Source organism: Ixodes scapularis, unplaced genomic scaffold (assembly GCF_016920785.2).
Source record: "Ixodes scapularis isolate PalLabHiFi unplaced genomic scaffold, ASM1692078v2 PGA_scaffold6__148_contigs__length_123643588, whole genome shotgun sequence".
Classification (NCBI taxonomy): domain Eukaryota; kingdom Metazoa; phylum Arthropoda; class Arachnida; order Ixodida; family Ixodidae; genus Ixodes; species Ixodes scapularis.
The window spans coordinates 24,413,531-24,433,409 of NW_024609881.1; the positions used below are offsets into that span (position 1 = coordinate 24,413,531).

General features: G+C 47.1%; 2 protein-coding genes across 2 annotated transcripts in view; one reads left to right on the forward strand and one right to left on the reverse strand.

Annotated features, from left to right (window-relative positions):
• The window catches only part of LOC115328785 (zinc finger protein OZF-like), a 21,114-nt gene extending 14,894 nt beyond the window's left edge, over positions 1 to 6,220 (reverse strand). The window contains exon 1 of the mRNA XM_029990184.3: positions 6,078 to 6,220. The gene's annotated coding sequence lies outside the window, so the exon portion shown is untranslated. The remainder of the gene's footprint in view (positions 1 to 6,077) is intronic.
• LOC120846063 (fatty acid synthase-like) overlaps positions 1 to 18,124 on the forward strand; it is a 21,128-nt gene extending 3,004 nt beyond the window's left edge. The window contains exons 2-4 of the mRNA XM_040217694.1: positions 16,746 to 17,072; positions 17,386 to 17,586; positions 18,051 to 18,124. Of these exons, the coding sequence (XP_040073628.1) occupies positions 16,746 to 17,072; positions 17,386 to 17,586; positions 18,051 to 18,124 (602 nt within the window). The remainder of the gene's footprint in view (positions 1 to 16,745; positions 17,073 to 17,385; positions 17,587 to 18,050) is intronic.
• Positions 18,125 to 19,879: the final 1,755 nt, after the last annotated feature.

Sequence of the window (19,879 nt, forward strand, 5' to 3'; positions counted from 1 at the left end):
ACGTATGGGGCTTTGATGCTATCATACTAAAATTGTTTGTGCCATTGTACCAAGAAATGTTCTACACAGCTAGCAGAAAATGCAGTTCTGGAATTCCTTCCGTATGTAGGGATACAAACTACTGCAAACCAATAAATAATGTTTTATTTGAACCCTCAAGGCAGTCGAAAACTTCTCCTCCAATAGCACCCCTGGAATTGACGGTATATCTGCCAAATTTGTAAAACTGACAAAGCACTCAGCATCAAATATACTTGCCTTTCTTTACCAGCAAAGTCTGAGTTCTGGTGACTTACCTTCTGGTTGACGCTTCTCACAAGCTAAACCCATATTCCAATCAAACAATAAATCAAATCCATCTAACTACAGACCTATTTCGCTCACTAGTGTTCCCTTTAAGCTCATGAAACATGCTCTTCATACTAAAATTAACTCATACCTTGACCAATGCAACTTTTTTCCCCACCCAGCACAGTTTCAGAAAAAATTACTCCTGCAACAGCCAAATACTGGAATTTGTCACAGATCTTCCTTTCAATTGTCTATCATCGGTAAAAAGAGACATCATGTTTATAGACTTCACTAAGGCATTCAACACCGTTCCTCACCAGCGACTGCTTTTAAAACTATCTCTTCTTCAGACTGACCTGTTAGTCATCAGCTTAGTAAAGTTGTTTTTAACAAACAGACAGCAGTCGATCTCGGTTAACAATTCATCACAATCAGTCCCCGTAACTTCAGGTTTCCCCCAAGGCAGCATCCTCGGTCCACCCCCCCCCCCCCCCCTTTCTTAATATGTATACACGAACTCATCTCTGTGACATCACGGCGCGGTGGTGGCGCGTCGGTCGCACTTCCGGTCTGGGGCTGTGGGCAGAAGTCCCCATGCCAGACGTGTATTCCTGCGTTGTTTTGAAAGGAACCAGACAAAAACCTGCCTTCTAGTCAAAACGCCACGACTGGGGCCGTACCAAAAGTGTCGAGAAAGGTTTGAAGGTCAGTTTTCCCGTGCTCGGCTTGTCCGAGAATCTGGATATGTGCCGTGAAAAGGGAAAAGCAGACGCCGTCGGACAACGATTGTTTGAGCGGGACGCCCTCTGGGTTGAATTCACGGATACTTGTGGTCATCAGATTTATTTGTTTTGTTCCAACATGAACGCCAGACAACTGTCAAGTTGTGCGGACCACCTGTGGACTACGTTCAGTGTGTCTTCAATTCAAACGGCCGCCTGATCGAATTGTCGTCGGCTCTTTCAAACGCTTCTGCTTGTCGTCTGCTCTCTTAGACGACGCCGGTCCGTAGATTAAATGTTGGCCCGGTACTTGCGATAAGAAGTGAGTGCAGGCCTCAAAAGACTTAAATTTGAAGGTTGGTAAGCAGGCTCGATGTAAACAGTAGATACAAGGGGATGTTGGTCATTGTTACCAGTGACCAACACCGACTTGTTGTTATGCCTAATTCAGTTGGTTCGATTCTGCTTGCGATTTTCAGTATCGTCGTCGACCATCTCAGCTACGGTTCACGCTTTTGCAGCCCGAGAGGCATCGCGACTGAAAATTTTGAGCGAAATCTCATCATGCGAATCAGGCTTTATCGTACAATCTGCGACGTCCGCGCGCGGAATGAATCGCCGCATGTAACATTATTCACGCGAAGTTTTGCGGTGTAACGAGCCTCGGTAATTTTGCTGACGCCGCTCAAGATAGTCAGACATCGCCAGGAAGACGTAGAACCAACAATTCGAACGCAAAAAAGGGCAGGGGGACTCACACCGACGCCGACAACATCGCATTTCAATGGTTTGTTTATGGGCGACGGCGAGCTTCCTGCCCACACCCCCATCGCGCATGCGCGGCGGCGGTGGCGTCCGCTAGGGGCGCTCCGGTTTGTTTGTAAACATGAGTTGGTGTATAAACAATCTCCCATCTTTATTTAAATCAGCTTTTCGATAATTTGCAGACAACAGCGTTATTTATCGAAAAGCTTCTAGTCCCATAGACCATCACATCTTTCAAAATGACCTTGACGCAATAAGTATAACAGCAGGTGAGCATTAACCCCACGAAATGTAAGCTAATGAGCACTGCCACAATCTCAAACAAATCCTTCATCCAATAGCTATTACTAACATAGCAACTAGAGCCAGTGCTATTATACAAATGCCTTGGTGTTAATTTTTCTGAAACAGTATCATGGAATCAACACATCGACAGCATAATCAACAGCTCACTAAAATCTCTCTATCTTTTAAGGCAGAGCTATATCTGGGCCCCACAGCAACTGAAGTACTGTCTTATAAAACAATATTTCAACCTAAACTAGAATATGCAAGCCTTACATGACATCCAGATCAAAACTACATAACTTCTAAATTAGGCTGTTCAAAACAAGGCTGCTCGGTTTATATTAAGCAATTCCTCGCCTGAAAGTAGGGTCTCTGCTTTAAAAATCAATATCAATCTTCTTTTATTATCTAACGGGCATAAAATACCGAATGTTTTTTTCTATGTAATGTACTACAGCAACTCATTCTTCCGAAACACTTATTGCCATTCTGCCCATTACATTTCTCCTCGAACCGATACTTTATGTAAAGTTCAGCAATTCCACTATCCCACTAATTCTTTTTTTATTTTCTCCCCTCGTACTATCGACTACAGAATAGAATGACTTGCCAGACCACATGGTTACTAACACAAATCATGAGTCATTTAAAGAAAAGTGCAAGCCTCTGTATCCCGAGTAGAACATGTATAATTTCTTATGCTTTCTTTTTCTGATTTCCTTTTTGTGCTCAGTTAAAGATGAGTTCTGTGTAACGTGTTAATCTGATTTTGTAACTTTTGCTTTATTTACATATGGGGTAATATGCTGTTATGAATGTACTCTACCACCAAACTCCCTGCACCTTTGAAGTAAGTAAATTAAATGAAAACGTAGTAGATCAATTAAATTTGTAAACATTAATCAAAATATGATAACAGAGCACAGTGCACATTAATGCTTGTTTCAAAGCACCATTTTTTCAAAAAAAATTGGAAAGAACTGAGCTATCCGCTTAACCCTTCGTTGACGAATGTTGCCTGCAGGCAATAAACTACATATTTATTTGTGTTTTGTTTAATTGTTTCAGTTATATCGCATGTTTTATACTGTAGTCTGGCAACAGTCTTGAAGATTGAAACTACAGCACCATCTAGTAAAAAGATATGCAAATAGTTGACGAGAAAAAAGAAGTTTGGTGCGCAAATAAGCAGTGACTGAGAACGGCGGAACAGCAAAAGATATGGATAGGTATTTTTCTCTCGCCACTAATATTTTACGATAGGTGACCGTTTTACTCGAGGCTATCACATGCGCAGATATTATTGACATTTTATAGAGATCCTTAAAAGCTACGCAAGAGAGCCACTTTGTTGCCCACAGGCAACAAAGCTATAACTTGGAAGTTTACCTTACAATCCTTTTAAATTTCAGCTGTTTTCTTATTTGATCTTCTTAAACATTACTATCTTAGGAAATAGACTACGTCCATAAATTCTTGAATGCAACACTGTGTGCGTTGCACATTTGGAACTAGTTGGCCTGGGATGAGAGTGGCATGGTTTCGGTTTCGATCGCCACGTCGACAAGACAAGATACACAGAGCGTGGACTATAAACAGCCTTTATCTCATGTTTCCTGCTCCCGAGCGCATTGTTTTTGGTCTCTAAATTAACCCAAATGGCCAAACTAGGAAGCTTTAGCAGAAGCCCGAACTATACATAAAAGTTGCATCGACACATGCTTGTTGTATTTTTGTCCTCGAGCCTCTCTGTTGGCGTTCTGAGGTCTGTGGACGAGCCAGTGATGGGAATCTCGATGCTGCGAAGCTCGGGGATATCGCTTGTGTCGGAGTCAACAGGCTGTAGCAACCAATAAATATGCGTACACCGAGCTCACACCTTATACATTAGTGTTACTGGTCAGGAGGTTTGTTACTTGTTTTGTGCGTCCATTGACGATTGAAAAACAGTAATTGACTTTTGATAATTACTGTTTTTCTTAAAGAGGCCATGAAACAAAAATGTATTGACCTCATTTTAATTTTCTTATATTCATTAAAGCCCAAAGATGTTGTTTCCTAAACATTTTAGTGAAAAACCCAAGACTGAGGTAATGACAGACGACGACAAGAAAGAGAAGGAAAATGTCTCAAACATAGCCTAACTTTTATTGAGGAAAGAAACCTTTATATAGGGTTGAAAAAAGAAGGTAGGAAAGGGAATCCTTCTTCACATCATCTCTCTCCACAAAAGACACTACACCAGATTTCTAACAATGGGGTCAAACCAACAAAAGTACTGACAGCACCAAAAATGACACATCATTAAAAAGAAAAAAACATGGTGGAAAAACTACAGATTGCACTGGACCTTTCACTGAGAAAGTCAGCTATAAGACTACACATTAAGAATGGAAGCGATTTCTAAATCTGTAATGGTATCGTTAACATTATTTTCTTTTTTTTTCTTTTTGTGTAGTCTTATACCTGACTTTCTCAGGCCCGCTTCAGACGGGGCAACTCTTCCAGCAATTTTGAGGTTGCTGGCGGGTTGTTCCCTAGCTTTCCCTAGATCGATGCATATTGCTGAGATCGGGTCCGGCTCGAACAAGCGAGCAACTCAGAGCAATTCGAAGACGGTTGAAGCGGCTGCAGCCAATCAGAGACGCAATATTTTCACGTGGTACCCCTGTGGTGGTGATGATGGCAGCTAAAGACTTAGTTCTGGTTTGGAATGGATCGTTTTCGGAAATAAAAAGTTTCAGAAAAATTAGTTAGTATTCTCAACGCCGTTCAAAGATATAAGAACGCATTTTTAGCGCGTAGCTGGGCGTCTAAGTAGTTAAAGAAGAATCAAATTTAATGATGATGATAGCAAGTCGGAGCAATTCGGTTGCTGCGTGTGTACGCGGGCGGCCGGTGTTGCTGGTGTTGCGACGTCGAATTGCTGGGTGAAATTGCTCCGTCTGAAGTGGGCCTCAGTGAAAGGTCCAGTGCAATCGGTAGTTCTCCCAGCAACCAGAGCCAGCGACAGGGATTTCTCACTGTGGCTCGTCATGTCGCTCGGTTTCTGGATTGGCTGTGGCTACTAGGGTTCCATCCAGACGGATAAATATTCACCATTAGAGGTACATCCAGACAGAAAGCTAGCAAACCTTGTAGTGTTCCGTCTAGATGTAATGACAGTCCCCACTAGAGTTTCATCCAGCATACACAAGGGTATATCCCTCCCCTGACCCACTAATGAAGTAACAACTCACAATGTTCCTATGGCATTATCAATGTACTCTTTCAAGTCAAATGCATTTCTTCCAGCAATCCTATAACATTTCTACTGCTTCCTAAAAAAAAGTCTGTCCAGCCTCTGAAACCACACCTCTAACAATCACCTTCCATGCAAGTGTTTCTTTATTTATTTTTTATTTTTTAAGAGTAGTTACTGGGAATTAGATATAGTGAATGTGCTGCAAACCATTTCCAAAGCTGGGTGCATCGTCGAAACGAAGAATCATTCCCTGTCTCAACTTTCCACGATGTTTCTCCTTGATTGCAGCGCATAATTTAGTAATTAGGTTCGTATAATAAAACCTGGTATTGTGGCTCCGCCTTATAAATAATCGCGAGGAAAAACACGCTTGGCATCCCGACAAATCGATCAAGAGCTTGTTATTGTTACTGTAGCTTGGACGAATATTCTCTACCGAGGGACAAAACCGTAGCTTGGACGAATATTCTCTACCGAGGGACAGAACCGTCTGGAGTTCCTGCGTCTGCTACTGTTCCGTCTGGACGGAACAGTCGCTCATCGCCTTGGTCGCTTGCTCCCGTCGCTTTCATGCGGTTTTCCTCCTCGCGTGACTGACCGAGCGACAGCGAAGCGGGTCGTCGTCGCTTGTCTCGTCGCTCGCCAAATCGCTTACATGCTGTTTATACATGAAGAACCCGATTAATGTCGTCCCTTCAAAGGGCCATCGATCCCTTTGACCCACGCGGTAGTTCCCCGATGTTCCCTTTATCGAGATCGGCACTTACCGCTTGTTTGCACAGAGTCAAACCCAGTCCCTTCGTGTCAGCGCCTTCTTTTGCTCCTTGAAGTGCTTGAAATTTACCACGGAAGATCCCAACAAACGAAGCTCTCCAAAGACAGCGAACAGCGACAAGAAAAAAGCGCCCGAAATTGCGACAATGATTCGGCAGTGAAGATATTCAAATATTTCCCAATTTTGGCAATTTGTTTTGTTCAAATTAATTTGTAACCTTTATTTTTAATAGTTTTAATTAAGTAAATAATAAATTAGTTTTTTGTGTAGTCTTAATTTGATTTCTTCGATAGCACGATACTGGCGCCATCTAGAAGTTGCGCGTTCAACCACGCTTCGAGCCGCGCGCCATCTGGTGGCTGAAACGGACGAATAAATAGAGGTACCGCGCCCTCTTAAGGCCCGATGTAATGATAGAAATAAATCAAATCTAAAGATGTCAATGGCTAAACTGTGAGTTTACAAAAAGCATGGAATACGAGGTAGCCCCTCTTTCAAAACTTTAAACCCCCCCCCCCCCCCCTTTTACGTTGGCCCTCGACCTTTCCGGTGTGGGCTATCTGTCCCCCTCACTCAAATGAGTTTGAGACCACTGGTCTATACTCACATTAGCCTATGACCGCACCGGGTTATGCTCACGTTGATCTGTGCCAGGGTTGGGCAGTATCGCGATACAAATGTATCGCGATAGAATTTTAGAAATACGTTTCGTATCCGTATTTTTGTATCGCGAAGTATTTGTATTTCTGTATCGAAATACATTTGGAATGTTTCTTTCCAATGCGATACAATAAGGATGAAATGTATTTCGTTACATTTCATGAGAAATATCCCCCCTCCCCCACCCCCCCCCCCCCCCTCCACAAAAAAAAAGTCCATCCGGATTTTTTTTTTTTTTTTAATGCAATAAGGTAAAGGAGATGCTGGGGCATTGTTACTGTGCTGACCAAGGTTCCTTCCGATTCTCCAACCTCTTTTTTTATGCGTCCTCTTCTCTCTTCTGAGAAGCGTTGCGTAGTCGGGGATTCGAACCAGGTGGCGTGCCAGGAGTGGAGTCAGAGTCTCTTCTGCCGCAGGACCCTAAGTAAGGAGTTGATGAGTCATTGTTTCTTGGCAGCCAATACTCGCTGCTAATCGTCTCTCTTGCCTTAGCGTACACCCAGCCGGCAAAGCTGAGTCACAGTTCGTTGCAGCACGAGCCTGGCGGTGGTTGACTTGTAATAATAGGAAGACTTACGCTGTGAAGTTCAACACATCCGAATGCGTCTGCGCTCGTAATATTGCACGCCTCAAGGGTACGTCGTCAGTCGACGTGAACGTGACCCGCTGCTGTGGTGATCCGATACCAAGGAAGGAGGCCAGACGTGGCCTCGCTTTGCCGACCCAGACTTCGTACACTTGCGACTTGCCTCGAGCGCGCTGTTTCTCGGAGACATCGCACCTGTGTCAGAAATATCAAATCGCAATCCACGATGTCTCTGTTTGGATAACGCAAGGCGAAACTTGAGGACTGCAATCCATGCGTCGGTGGCGGAGGGTCGGCAGGAAGGCCCTTCACAACAGGGATGCCACCGTATCGTGTTTTCAACCGTAACAGAAGATAAGACATGAGTTCCAAGATGCTTCAGGTGGTTCACTATTCTTAAAAATTCCAAATTACACTGCCTGCGCGGTCTTCAACGAGGTCACCTACAACGAAAGTACGAATTCTCCTTTCATACAGCAGCGTGGTAAAGTTTCATGTTCAAGGCCAGATTTACAGATAAAGAATACCAGACCATTCCACCGTGACGTCATGTAATGAATGTTGACAGGGGCGTCCTTATTGAACAGGGGCGTGGTGACGTTTTGATGTGATTTAGAATTATATAAAGTTATTTAGAGGTCGAAGTCTTTTTGCATCCCTCATCAGACAGACAGTGTCAGGGAAGCAACGATGTAGAGTGGCTTAGAGTGATAAACCGGAAGTTCGGAAGTGGTACCCCCCGGTTACTGCCATGTTGTACGCAAAAGTGTCCACACGTCCCGTGACCTCACAAGAACCGTGACGTCATCGGTAAGATAGCAGCGCCCAGAGCTGGCGGATGCCAGTTTGTTCGGTGTGCGGTAGCCGTGATGCGCAGCTGCTTTCCGACGACTGCGGGCTTCTTCATGCTCGCTGGCGCAGGTAGAATGCAAAATATGAAAGAATGAGACTTCATACCCTTTTTGCGGAAGATCGCTTTGGATCATCCGGATATTAACGCCTGTGAGACAGCATCAGCCGTATCGCCGTACCGGTGTTCGAATACCCGGATGTGTTCGAGGATCGGTAGAACTTTGAGTGCTTTTAGCATTAAATTTTCGTATTCTATTGGTGTTGCTTGAACCTTGGAATGTCTGAGAGTCGACGCGAAATGTATGCGTCGAACGTAGGGCCTAGGCGAAATTGTTTCAGCCCTAGGCAACTGCATAATCTCAGTAACTTTTAGCGAGGTAGCTCCTGCGATTGTTGCGTTTTGCAATTATCAGCAATCTTACGATATACCTTCTAGCATAAAACATTCGCATTTTCCTAGCTTCGTTTGGACGTTGGAATATCTGACAATTGAAGCGAAAGGTATACGTCGCGTTAGGGCCTGGGGGAAGTTGGTTCAGCCCTGCGTCTCCGAATAACCACAGCAAATATAGCGAGGAAGCTCCTGCGATCTTTAACCTTTTGTGCTAATCGACGACTCTACATTCGATCGCAATACTTTGTTGAGGTGAAAAGCTGGCGTTCGCTTAATTTATGTGCATGTAAACTCTTACAAAGCATCTGAACCAATCATTCGAAAAAAAAAGTTCATTACTTATGTTCATAAAACAGTTTATTTGTCCCCTTGAAACCCAGAATACAGCAAGTCTTCACATTCTTGATTGGTCAGTGCACAAAATGTTGCATTCGATGTCCCCTAGCAACTAGTATTAGTAGGCCCTTTACCTTGCTGACCGGTATCAAGAGTCCACAGTAACAGGCCCGCAGCCAGGGGGGGGGCATGGGGCCCGGCCCCCCCCCCCCCGAAATCTTCCATTTTGCTGCGACCTCCTCTCCCCCCCTCCCCCTCATACAGCATTTTGTCATGGGCGCCCCCGCCCCCCCCCCCCCCCCCCCCCCCCCGAAACGAAATCCTGGCTACGTGACTGCACAGTAACCTCTATGTGTAAGATCATGCTCCTCTCAAATGGTTGTCTAATCTATCATGCTAACATCTAGATTCTTAATATGAAAAAATTCAGCTTCACTCTTTAGAGTTCCAGAGATAGAACCACAGATATCATCAATGCGTTAAATGTAATGCAACTCGGAAATAGAGGATTAACTGCACAATTTTCTCTTTCGTAGGATTTATGGCAGCAATACTTTTGTTCATCAAGAGTGCATTGTATTAGTCGGTCAAATATTTAATTGTGCTATTTACCTGGACAAGATGGTTCATATTTGTGTTCATCCCTTGCCCGAAGAGAAGTCTTGTTAAAAAATGTTGACTACCATTCCTTTCAGTCTCTTCAATAGACTTTTTTCAAAGGTGTAGGCTGCCAATACAATACTTCATTTCGGCCTAACTTGGAAAAGGGCAACTGCCACAGTCCCCACGAGCCAATCAGAGAGACGGAGTGAAGGTGTGCGATAAATCTGTACAGACGAGCACTCTGGTGATATGTTGTCATGTGTCTCTCTGCGACGTGCATATTGACTCACCGAGACTGTAGCCTTTGCCGTTGGCCATATTGTGATGAAACGAATTACAGTATACTACTCTAATTACACAAGGCCTTCATACTTTGGGCATTTGTTCGACAAGAATGTTATGTAAGCCATCACTGTGAACTCGGCTCGGCCCCTATTGGACTCGAATGCTGCATTATCTTTCGGCGTGAACTCGGGCCCATTCGTGTGCTTTACGCCGGAAAAAGACTGGTGACAGTTGTGTTGCTAGATGGGTTTTTGCAAAGGATGTTGGGTCATCTGTATAGGAAGTATCCTGCTATATAACAATGCATCGACACATACTATTAAACTAGATGCTCAGAGGTATGTTCATCTTTGTATTACAAGTTACAGCAAAAATTACTTCTTACAGGTGTAATATTTATTTTTAGCAGCTGGGCCCATTTTGTGCTCATTAACGTCAGTGTGCTATGATGGTATTATAATGTATGTATAGTTTTAAATATTCTCTCTGCAATGCTTCCAAGGGTCTTTGAAGAGAATAAATTAATAAATAATATTTTCACATCACTGGAGTTTTCTTTCGGCGGCACCACATGCTCAGGAGAGGTGGAAGGAGTGCAGCCCCGTGCAACAAGTCTGCCAGTCTGGTTTGTCCCATTTATTAATAGTGGGGGGTCAGATATGCAAGTGTCCTCAAAAGCTCCGCCGCATGCAGTGAAGACGATTTTCGGTCTGTAGACTCTGAAGGCGTAAAGGCAGGCAGAAATATGTTTATTTGATTAGTATATCAAATATGTGTATTTCCACTTGATTATATAATTATTTATTCTTAGCAAATGTTTCCATAACGAGTTTTTTTTTTGCGACAGTCTCGTGTCAGGCGTTTTGTCCTCCTTGCTGTCAGGTGACGCTCCTGGCACGTTGGTGTTCAGTTTGGTCGATTGGCAACTTTGACTGACTGATGCCGTCTTGTAATCGTACGTCATGTGCGGCCACTGACATATCTCATGCACTGAAGCTGCAGGGCTGGCGTCTAATCTGCAAACTTTCCTGGTGGTTTTCTGCGTCATTGCAGCAAGCTCGGGCATGTATTGCTTATGTGGCTGTGCCTTTTGCTCTACCGTTGACTTGGCTCGCAACAATGTTTGTTTGCTATCCAAGCCATTTCACTTCCATTTCGTAATGGTGATTTCTTCTGCATCCCGCGACCACTGCAACTTGTGTAAGTTCCGTCTGGCAAAGTCATGTAGGGTTTTGCTTGGTGTCCACTTTTGAGAACAATCAACCATTCTATTTCTTCAAGTCACTCAGCGGCATTCTCCCTCAAAGTTGAAAACTGTGTGCTTCGTGGAGTGGACGCAGATAATTTGTGTCAGCAAATTATTAGGTATTGTCCTTGGACGCCAACCGACACCAAATCAACTGTCATTGCATTGCCGCTCATCTGCCCTGTCGTGCTTACCTCCCGTCGAGGTGACGAGGATCAGGAGCTTCGGGGTAATGTCGGCACAAAGGACAAAGGCCGCCCAAGATAATCCTCAATTTCCCGCAGTCTCTCCTCGAGACGTGGTCGAGGGTCGTTCGGCAAGAACCCTCGTAAGCCAATGCATTGGTACGGGCAGCTCCGGTGGACATGGTCGGCCTCATGCAGTGGTACCAGAGTGGTTTTCGGTCGGACATTCGCAACACCTCCGTTTTCCTCGGTGTATTTTGTTCAGCGCAACCTACACCCGATGTCGAGAATGCTTTGGCATTGGGGTGTCTCATTGAATTGGCATTGAATACTAAGGGGCAGCCGGTGGTTGTCATGGTGGCGTAAGTCGCCCTCGGTTCGTCAGATGCAGCTTTGCTCGCTTAGGTCTCCGGTTGAAATGCCTGTCGAACTTGTTCCGAAACAATTTCAGCAATCAAAATAAAAGCCAGATAACTGATAGCAGGAAGTAGCTTCCTAATCTCCACCCGGACAGCGTCGTAGATGATGTCGCGGACGCCTGGGAGGCTGGCGTCGAAGTTGCAGCTGGACGACTCTAGTGTCGATACGCCGGGAAGTTGTTGATTGTGACAGGCTCGGGCATGCAGTGCACGCTCAATGTTGGAATTAAGCCTCGGTGATATCAACCCTTCGGCTGTTGTCAGGGGATTGTGGAAAAGGCTGCCGAAGGTGTTGTCCCTCACATGATAGACATGGAATTTTTAGCTTCTTGTCCTCTGTAGCATCAGGGTCGGCGTAGGCACACAATCAGGCGCAATATATCCTCCACGAAAGCGGTGACGCTCTCGTTGGGGCCGTGTTTTGGACAAAATCAGGAATGCAGCTCTCTCTAGTCGATGTTGGCTGATGAACATGCGCTTCAGCTCGATCTTGCAAACTTCCCACGACGTTAAGGGGAATTCATGGTTCTCGGAAATGTGCCTGACAGTTTCTTCCAGGAGAAGTATAGGTTCTGCAGGAGTGTGCTGCCTACCCACACATTGTGGCGGGCAACACGGTCATATTGTTCGATCCAGTCCTCGACGTCTTCAAACACCTTGCGTGAAAAGGCGTCGGAGTGTGAGGCGCGACGGGTATGCAAACAATGGTGGGAACGGACGCAGTTTGCTGCTACAGGTTTCATTGTTAGCTTAGCTTCGGTGTTTCTGGAAGGAGACCGAATTCCGGTGGTTCTTTTAGGTAGCAGCGACTGGCTCGGACTTCAGATTCTTCGTGGTGTATTTGCGAGATTCGTTCTTGTGGTACTCGCCCGTCTTGCAGTTTTTCAGCCGGGCTCGGGATACAAATTGGTTCACGGCTCGCCGGTGGTTTAAGACGCGGGATAGTCTGCCACCCGTGTCCTGTTATCGGGCAACTCGGCTGAGGAGCCACCAGGGTGCACACAGAGTGAAGGGCCACGGGTAAAGTACCCAGCACCTCCACCAGAACATACGATGATGGCCGAGCATGGCCTGGAACTTTCCAGAATAGTAAGTATTGAAAGAAGATAGGACTGAAACAAACATCCGTGACAAGATAACAAAACTGACAGAGTAGAGTCTATCCTGACCATTAAAGTAGCTGCATTGCTTTAGTGGCATTGTGTCCGAATAAATCCTCCTCTTTTTCGGGGTTTGGCGACTGCTGTGGACGAACTGAACTGAAATGGATGTGGAACCACTTTTCTGGTAATAAGCCACTGCAGACTGTTGCCGCAAAGCGGCATCAACGGGTGAGCTGGGTAGGTAACACGAGGAAATGTCCATACAGCTTGCAATTCGCGTAAGGAGTGTTGATGAAACGTTTGTGTCGACGAAACGTGCGACAGACCAGCGGAATTAATACCAACTGCAGCACCTGTGCTCCATGAAAGTGCACGTCTACGCCTGATCAATTTAATAATTGCAGCACAGCTTCATTTTAAGCACGGCACAGGAACTACCAGCTTAAACGCAGCTCTTCGGTGTGCCGCACACCTGTGCTCCGGGAAAGTGCACGTCTCCACCGGAACAGTTTGGGAAGCAAAACAGCATCATTCAGCACGACACGGGACCTACCAACTTCAAGGCAGCTCTCCAGTGCGCAGCACGACCAAAGTGAGCCTTTGGTTATTTGAACGAAGCTGCACCACGATTGCACACTGCCAAGCCCGACTCACGCAATTTCTGTATCTAAACTGTATCCAGATACATTGCACACGCTTCACCTCAGACCTTGAAGATTCCAGTGGTCAACGAGAGCACAGAAACTTCGCCTTAAAATTTATCCCAGCGATATCCGAATCAATCTGAAAACCGAGCAACGAAGGGCCGATTGTCTCTTTCGTGGCAATATCAATGTCGATCACCAGCGAAATGCACACCGTTCCTTCGTATTTTCACATTATACTTACGTGAGACACCATGCTGAACTCTGAAGTTGCTTTCGACCGGCCTCATATGACGGCTTCCGCGTCTGAAATCAACGGGCCGAGGCAAACGACAACGAACAAAGCATCCGACCATCTCCGGCCAATGCTCCGGCTCAGCTGGGGCCAGTCGCTGCCTGGGCGCTGCCATCTTTCCTGTGACGTCACGTATTTGGTTTGGTCACGTGACAAGTCGTCACATTTGCGTACAATGGCAGCCCCCTTATAGCCGATTCACACGACGGACTGATCCGCGGACGGATTGATCACGTGATGACATATCCGAGGTTCATCCGTCTCCCAAGCGCATCCACACGAGGGAGACGACGAGCAGACGCCAGCGAGGACGGACCGATCCAGCTCGCCACCCCACAGTGCCGCGAAACTCCAACATCGCACCGTGGCACCGTTGTCCAAGAGAGAAATCGACGTTTGCTACCGCGATTGAGAATCGTACGCTGCTGTTACGCGCAGTTCGAGACAAAACACCGGGGCAGGCTTCGCACCAAGCGCCACTAACTTTACTAACCAAAAGCATGACAGTGACAGGCATGGTCCTGCTCGAGAAAGCCTCGGCGTAGACACGACGAAGTTCTGGGCTCGCGGAGGGGCGTTTGGAGATGCCTTCACGCACTCCGCGCTCGTGCACAACACTCAAGCACACCACATTCACAACTTACAAGAGAGGTCTTGCTCGGTGAAATCCTGATCGGACGTGCAAGAATTACCGCGGCGTGCCAGACAAATTTTGGCGGGAGCTTCTTGACACGGACCCGGAAGAGTACCGAAACCTGCGTCGCGTCAGCCAGACAAGTTTCTAGAGTTTCTTTCACTCGTGGAACCAAGAATCGCGCGTCAAAATGAACCAACAACGCACAAAACACAACGACGCGCCATTTTGTTTTGAACGCCCAGAAGCAAAAAAAACCAAGAAAACAATGTACCGTTGCCAGACTAAACGCTTTCCAAGTCAATCTGCCGCCAAACGTCCGCGAGTGAAAAAGGCGCTCGACTTTATCAGTCCGCGCCTCCGCGGAGGAGGCGCGGATCGCAGGAATCGGTGACGTGCCGGTCGCGTGGTACACGGTCCGCGGACGAAAATCGCGATTCGGTCCGTCGTGTGAATCGGCTATTATCGGGGTCGCTTTTGAGTGCAGACCGGAACCCCTCTACCTCGTTGCAGGGAGGGGACCACGGACAGTCGTTGATGGAACGCTTTTTTGAGCCCATTGAAGACTCCTCGACGTCCGAAACCACTCCCTTCAAGGCAAAGTGCCAAGCCTACGGGAAAGTAATTTCGGGATCAAAAACTTCCACTTCAGACTTGAAGCTTCACCTCAGTTGGCGTCTCAAACAAATTTGAACATGTATTGCTGTCTCAGTATTTCTGTATTTGTATGTCTGCCCTCCCTAAAATGAATTCCCGTATTTGCATTTCCAAAGACTTTTTCCTCTTTTTAAAATGTATTTCCGATACGTATACCGCGATACATTTTTACAGATATATTTTGGTATCAGTATTTTAACTAATATTTTAATGTGTCCCAGTATTTGTATTTCCAAATGCATTTGGGAGTATTTCTTCCCAGCCCTGATCTGTGCTCACATTTGGCTGTACTCACATTGGGTTATGCTCATATGTTCACGTGGTGCGCAAAATCATCCAGTTATCCAGACTGTTTATTTGCTAAGCCCTTCCAATCTCCAGAATTACCTACGGCTGGGATATTCAGAATTTGAAAAAAAAAAATAACACGATATAACCAATCAGGTGTTTGGCTTTGGGTAAGTGCCAAAAAACGTTCGGAGACAACTACACCTGAAGCTTGCATTTTTATTTTTCCATAAGATATCGAGCGCCGAGAGATGCGAAGAAATGCACGGACCCTTTTTCTATAACGAGGTGTTTCATAGAATTTACAGCGCTAGCCTCAAGAGATTTTGTATCCGTGGCACAAAGCTTTGATGGCATCATGTGACGATTTGACGTTACCCGACTCTATAACGTCCTGTGCCAGATATTAGAGAGTTTCAGAATAGGAAGCCCCAATGTTTGGGTTCCTCTAAGAAATGGGGGGACCCAAATGCAACAGGTTGGCGTCGACGGCTTATAGAATAGGTGTTTCGCAACGTAGCGCAGCTCGCTTACGTCTCCCGCTTGCTGCACCAATGCGGCAAACGAGCGTAATAATCAAAAACAAAATATAAAAAAAGCGTAAAACATGTGCGCTTAGCAAGTACTTTTTATTTAGAAGTAATAGTTAATGTAACTCCCAATAAAGCCGGCTAAAACAAGAGGACAATCTAAAATCAGTATAGAGGTTGTTGGCTGTATACTGCCGAAACAATCCAATCCGTATCGCTCGAATTTGCCGCTCGTTCTCGGAATCTGGGGCGTTCGTGTGCGCTTTGACCGTATGTCGCTGAATATTGAGGCCTTCAGCTATGCCGAAACTTAGACGAACGAAAGCGAGCCTACTCTGCGACAAGCTGCTCTATTTAGATCTGAGCTGGAGCGACCTTGAAGCCTTGAAATACTTGTCTTTAAGCTGCAGGTATCCGTGCCACGGACTAAATCCACTCAAACGAAACGGTTACCGCGTCTCTTTTGGCTTAGGAGTGACCAGAACCAGGAACGATCTTTAAAATGGGGCGAGCCCACCGCTCATTCTTTGTGACTTGAGCAAGATAAAGCAAAGCGACAGCCGGTTGAATCATTCATTTGCAATTAAATTGGCTAATACTGCAGCGACCATGACGAATTTGCTTTGAAGCGAGCGGAAAGGGCGCCGCCATGTGTGCCGACGCAACCTGGCCCCAAGCAATTGGGGGCCCTAAGCTATTTCTCTAATATTGCGTGGGGGGCGAGCGCCAACATAAAACCCCAAACGGAGTTTTGGTTCTGCGCATGCGCAGGGGTGATCCCACATTTCTTTGAGGCGCCTAAGTTTTGGGGCCGCCTATTCTAATACTCTCGATTCACAGAATCCTCGCATTGTCCCGCTGCCCGCAAAAGAAAGAGCGCGAAGAGGGGTGTGCTGTTTTCAGACTTTTCGGAAAAAGACAGTCATTTTTTTTCTTCTTGCAGGGCTGCTGGGCCTTCCCGAACGGTCTGGCAAGATCCGGGACCTGTCCCAGTTCGACGCGCAGTTCTTCGGCGTGCACCCGAAGCAGGCGCACGTGATGGACCCGCAGCTGCGCCTGTTCCTCGAGACGTCGTACGAGGCGATCGTGGACGCCGGCTACGACCCGGGCACGCTGCGGGGACGCAGGATCGGAGTCTTCATGGGCAGCAGCGAGTCCGAGACCTTCGAGGCCTTCAGCGTGGACACGGACAAGATCGACGGCTACGCTCTGGTCGGCTGCTGTCGGGCCATGTTCTCCAATCGGGTCTCCTACTCCCTCGACTTCAAAGGTGAGTAATTTCCTCAGGGAGTAGAATGGCCGGCCCTGGTTGTCCTATTTGAACGTCCCGCTATCCGTTGCCTTATTGGATGGACGCCGAGACTGGGAGAGGGTCCCTCCGCTGCCACTCGAGCCAATTGAGGTTCCGCAAGGTTGAAAAGCTTAACTTTTGAGGCCGTTCGTCATACATAAAGTTGGTGGCAAAGTCTAACCGGCGGGCTCCGTGAACTTTCGGCTTCAACGAGTCTAGAGAGACTCGGTAGCGTTCCGGTCTCCGGCGTGGGAGGAGGCTTGACGGGCGGCGTGCCTGGATAATTTCCCAGGGCCGAGCTTCACTGTGGACACGGCCTGTTCGTCGGCCATGACGGCGCTCAACCAGGCCATGCTGGCGCTGCGCTCGGGACAGTGTGAGGCGGCCCTGGTCGGGGGCAGCACGCTGACGCTCAAGCCCGCCACGGCACTCAACTACTACCGCCTCGGCATGCTGTCGCCGGACGGCAAGTGCAAAGCCTTCGACGCTGACGGTAAGACCACATTTTGTCGGCTTTCGGAAGCCTGTTTTTCTTTTGCCTTCTTTTGGACGAGAACCGCTCCATGTTTTCCGCACTGTGCTCTGGCTGCATGCGCGCGCTTGAGGTGCGCGAGACACACAGAAGCCTTGTCGAAGGCAGTGAAAGCTACACTAATGCGGTCTGTCAAGGATCTTTCTCGGTTAAAAATTAAATAGACCGAGCAGTAAATGTCGTACCGTTTAATCGGTCGTTCTTATACAATCTTCCTGCCTCGTCGTCGTCTTCAATATATCCCTGTTGTTTCCACTTCATGATTCTTCATTTTCCACATCCTCCCGAGACGGAGAAGCGGGATGAGTCTCAAGGAGATATAGCTTTTGAACTGGTCTTTGAAAGACATTTCCGTGTTGGTCCCTGACGATGCACGCTCGCAGGTGACCATCTTCTCTTTTGACGATCTTCGTAACTTATACCAGTTTTCAAAGATATCGTGGACAGCTATTTTCTTCAACAAGTACCACGTCACCTACATCCAGATTTATGGACTTGATATTGGGATAATGATGAGAAGATCGTAGTTCCAAGGTGTGTTCTTTTCTCTGCCTGGGCCCGTTTGCTCGAAGCGCTAACCGCGGCTACTAGCATCTTCGTTCAACTCGCACCGGAATCGCCCTGAAACCAGCACAGTGCACAGCGCTCCTCGGTCGTGCAGCGCGATGTCGGTGCAACATCGAGGACAAACTGCGCCTCGCCGGTGCACCGCGGCGAGCTCCACCTTGCGTCACTTCGCGTTTTGTTCGTTTATTTTGCGTAGGTCAGCGCACGGTGCCCGTCTGCTGTCAATTTCTTCTATTTTTTTACTCGCGGATTTGACGGTCCCACAGAAGTAAACATCGTGGACGTGATTGTCGATGGGGTCACGAAGCGGGTGACAATTCCACATGTATATGTTGGCCATCATTATTAGTTCAAGAAAACCAAACACGAGGTAATCGCCGTACCTCGCTGTCATCGAAACGCCTCGCACCGCTTTCCACGAAGTTCGTGCTTTTCGGGCGCTCCTTGCCACCGCAGCAATCTCCAGTAATCGCGGCGATGGTGAGAAGCTCGTCGTCTCGCCGTCAGAAGACCCGAGGAAATCATATAGTGCAGCTGCGAGGCGTGTTCGTTTTTGCAAGATCGCCATCTCGATAGTCTGCGCGTCTGCTACTCCCGCCATCTTCTCGATTCCCGCTCCTGGCCGCAATGCCTGATGGGACTGCCCCCCGGCGCACCGCCGATTTTCTTGGTGCGCGTTGGGGCAACGAAAAGCCGCACCGGGAGGGTGCGCTTCGTTGATCGAGGACGTACGGTGCGCACCGGTGCACTTGATCGAAGATGAAGGGGCGCACCTCAGTGCCCCGGTGCGCACCGGTGCGGATGATCGAGGATGCTATAAGGGTATAAGGGAAACGTTAGGTTCGGAGATGCGTGCTGGCCAGCTGAGCCGGTCTACTGTGCTGGCTGTAATTCAGTGAAAGGCTCAAGTAACAACAAGAAAAATGCAAAGCAAGCTGGTAAAGCAACAAAACACATTTATGCACGATAAACAAAAGCATTATACAAATAAACACGTTAGCGAGCCTAACCTGAGTTTAAAAACAACAGTCCGGTGCTGTGCCGCAAACCACAAGGCGAAACCGAAACTAACTAATTGATTGGAAAGTTTTTTATTAGCAGAAATTGAAATAACCGCCGTGCCGCTTGACCCTCGGCAGAGCCAATATACGGCTCTGACCCTCGGCCGATGAAGGTGCCATCTTTTAGATGCGCTTGCAAACAGGCGTTTCGTCTGCTGCCTCTCACGGACGGCGTCCTCTCCTCGGCACGAGCAGTTTTTTTACCTCTAACTTATAGCGAGTTCGTTTCACGCGCACTGGCACCGTTCGAGTTCTCTCCCAGAATGCGTCGCACTCACAGAGTGTTGCACAGAAAACTGGACTCAAACGAACACGCCAAATGCACCGAGTGCAGAAGACTGATGCTGCCGCCATCTATGTTGTAGAAAAGGTACCGACTTCAAACCGAAACTAGCGCCTTTCTGTTCCGAGTGATGCGTGGGAATGTGAGAATGCAGTCGCTACCAACGTTTATCTACAAACGTTGGCAACTGCAACCTGTAGTTTATAGTTGCGATGTCTTCAAGCAGCTCGGCTGCCGTAGAGATAGTTACAGACGGCGTAAATTTACGCAACCAGCTGTCTACAAAGCAGCTGGTTGCGATCTTTCAATCCTTATAACCGTTTACACTGAAGAAAACTGATGA